The sequence below is a fragment of the Pseudomyrmex gracilis genome, unplaced genomic scaffold, assembly GCF_002006095.1.
Source record: "Pseudomyrmex gracilis isolate BER0280 unplaced genomic scaffold, ASM200609v1 scaffold_2755, whole genome shotgun sequence".
Taxonomy (NCBI): Eukaryota; Metazoa; Arthropoda; class Insecta; order Hymenoptera; family Formicidae; genus Pseudomyrmex; species Pseudomyrmex gracilis.
Window position 1 is genome coordinate 1 of NW_018023339.1, and position 2,160 is coordinate 2,160.

Sequence of the window (2,160 nt, forward strand, 5' to 3'; positions counted from 1 at the left end):
ATATTAGTTTATTAGTATATATTATATATTAGTAGTAGTATTATCAGTTTTATCTCAAGGTGCCAAAAAGAATAAGTGCGCTCCTGAGTTCTGAATAATGTTGATCATAATATGCGTGCGTAAAGGCCGGGCAATCGCGGGCGTTCGCGGGCGCCCGTGCCCGTTTTCAGCGTTTTGCCGACCCCTGGTTTGAGCGACAAAAAGGATCACGTGATGATTTTTGTCGCTGAACTATTCAGCGGCAACTTTTGTACATGAAAAAGAGTAAAAGCGACAAAGTTCGAGTAGTTAAAAAGTGGTTGCACCAAGCTATAAAGTTGAGAAACAGATTTATCATTATGTCTTCCAGGAAAAAAAAAAATATAATTGGATACTAAAGTATAATCGAATAATCCAAGAACATGAAATTGAATTTCAAAATAATATTGTTTTTGCCGGTATTATGATGCTGTTGACATGTCGGCAAACACAAAAAAGATATTATTCTAAAAAGAAATTTTGGATTGCACCGTTGTTTAAAAATCATGATAAGTATGGATTTTATAAAGCTAATTTGCTATATGTAAAATTAGAAAGTGCAAAATTCAAGAATTATTTTCGCATGTCTTCAACACAACTAGAAGATTTGCTACAAATTATTGCACCAAACATTCAGAAGCAGACATTCATCAGAGAGCCTGTCAGCGCTGAAGAACGTTTGTGTTTAACTTTAAGGTTTGCTTTATTACATTTTTTTCACTCTCAGCACAAAAATATAAAAACGACACACTAAACAATACGAGATGGTTGTATAGAGTGTTTGGAACTTATCTATTATTTATCACATTATATATATAGGTATTTGGCTTCTGGCGACTCTATGATATCAATGTCATCAATATTTATTAGGATGTACAACAGTAAGCAACATTATATCCGAAACATGCAAAGTAATTTGGAATATGTTGAAAATCAATGCAACTTTCCTCATTGCATTGGTGCCATCGATGGGAAACATATTGTTATTCAAGTATGTATTATCATATTATATTTTAATAGTACGATCATTCAATTATATATTTGTCGTTATTGTTTACTGCGTTCGGCATAACAAATCAGAGCACATTATTATTTTATCTCAAAAAGCAATATATGTGTTTGATATTTTTGGTTTGTAAATGAAACAATCATTATAATAATAATGTATTTTTTCAGTGTCCTGCTAATGCTGGCTCCATATATTATAACTACAAACATCACCACAGTATTGTTTTAATGGCAATGTGTGATGCTAACTACCTATTCACATTTATAGATATCGGAGCCTATGGTAGACGTAGTGATGGTGGCATTTTTGCAGAATACCAGTTTGGTAAAAAATTTGAACAAAAAAGATGAACATACTAAATGCAGAAATTATTTGTGAAAATGGTCCCGCATTGCCGTATTGCCTCGTTGGAGATGGAGCATTTCCTTTAAAAGAATATTTACTTCGATCATACATAGGAAAGGAACTGACGAAAGAAAAAACATATTCAACTATCGACTAAGTCGTGCCAGGCGAATGATTAAAAATACATTTGGTATTCTTGCCTGTTAGTGGCGAATATTAAGAAAGCCAATAATTGCTAAAGTAGAAACTATAGAAAAAATTACGTAAGTCATCGTGTGTTTGCACAATTGGTTGCGAAAAAAAGACATAAACATCAATGAATACGTGACTACAAGTATGGTTGATCGTTTTGATAACAATAACTTTATTCCTGGTACTTGGAGAACAGTTCTTGAAAACATGTCTGCCTATCGTGAGATACAACAAGTAGGATCATATAACAATACTCGGATAAGTATAAAAATACGGGACAAGTTTTTGCATATTTTAATAATGAAGGATCTGTATCATGGCAAAATAAACATGCATAAAAAATGTATTTCCAGAATATAAAATAACCTTGCATATATTTTTTATATTAGATATGTAATATTATATTTAGTATTAATAAACTACTTAATAAATAATAACAACCCAGCAAACAATTTGGTTGCGAGATGTCGCAGTTTTGTCGCCAACCGCCGGCGAAATTAGTAGACCAAATCCATATCCATCTGTGTCCTCATTAGGATATGGTTTGGCGACCATATCTGTCAAACATGTGAGATGTCAAAATGAGACCAAAATCA

General features: G+C 32.6%; 1 protein-coding gene across 2 annotated transcripts; it reads left to right on the forward strand.

The window, feature by feature from the left end:
- The first annotated feature begins 134 nt into the window (after positions 1-134).
- Positions 135-1,921, forward strand: LOC109862964. Of its 2 annotated transcripts, XM_020443139.1 has the most exons (4): positions 135-531; positions 621-714; positions 838-1,009; positions 1,195-1,921. In XM_020443139.1, exons 1-4 carry the CDS (start codon positions 525-527, stop codon positions 1,375-1,377), a joined length of 456 nt encoding a protein of 151 aa, XP_020298728.1. In that variant the 5' UTR covers positions 135-524; the 3' UTR covers positions 1,378-1,921. The 2 variants fall into 2 exon arrangements, with proteins under 2 accessions (XP_020298728.1, XP_020298727.1); XM_020443138.1 differs by having other exon boundaries at positions 135-714.
- Positions 1,922-2,160: the final 239 nt, after the last annotated feature.

Coding starts and splice junctions, on each gene's coding strand:
- LOC109862964 (XM_020443138.1), top strand. CDS start 443: ATGATGCTGTTGACATGTCGGCAAACACAAAAAAGATATTATTCTAAA. Junction 715..837: donor CGTTTGTGTTTAACTTTAAG/GTTTGCTTTATT, acceptor TTATATATATAG/GTATTTGGCTTCTGGCGACT. Junction 1,010..1,194: donor GGAAACATATTGTTATTCAA/GTATGTATTATC, acceptor GTATTTTTTCAG/TGTCCTGCTAATGCTGGCTC.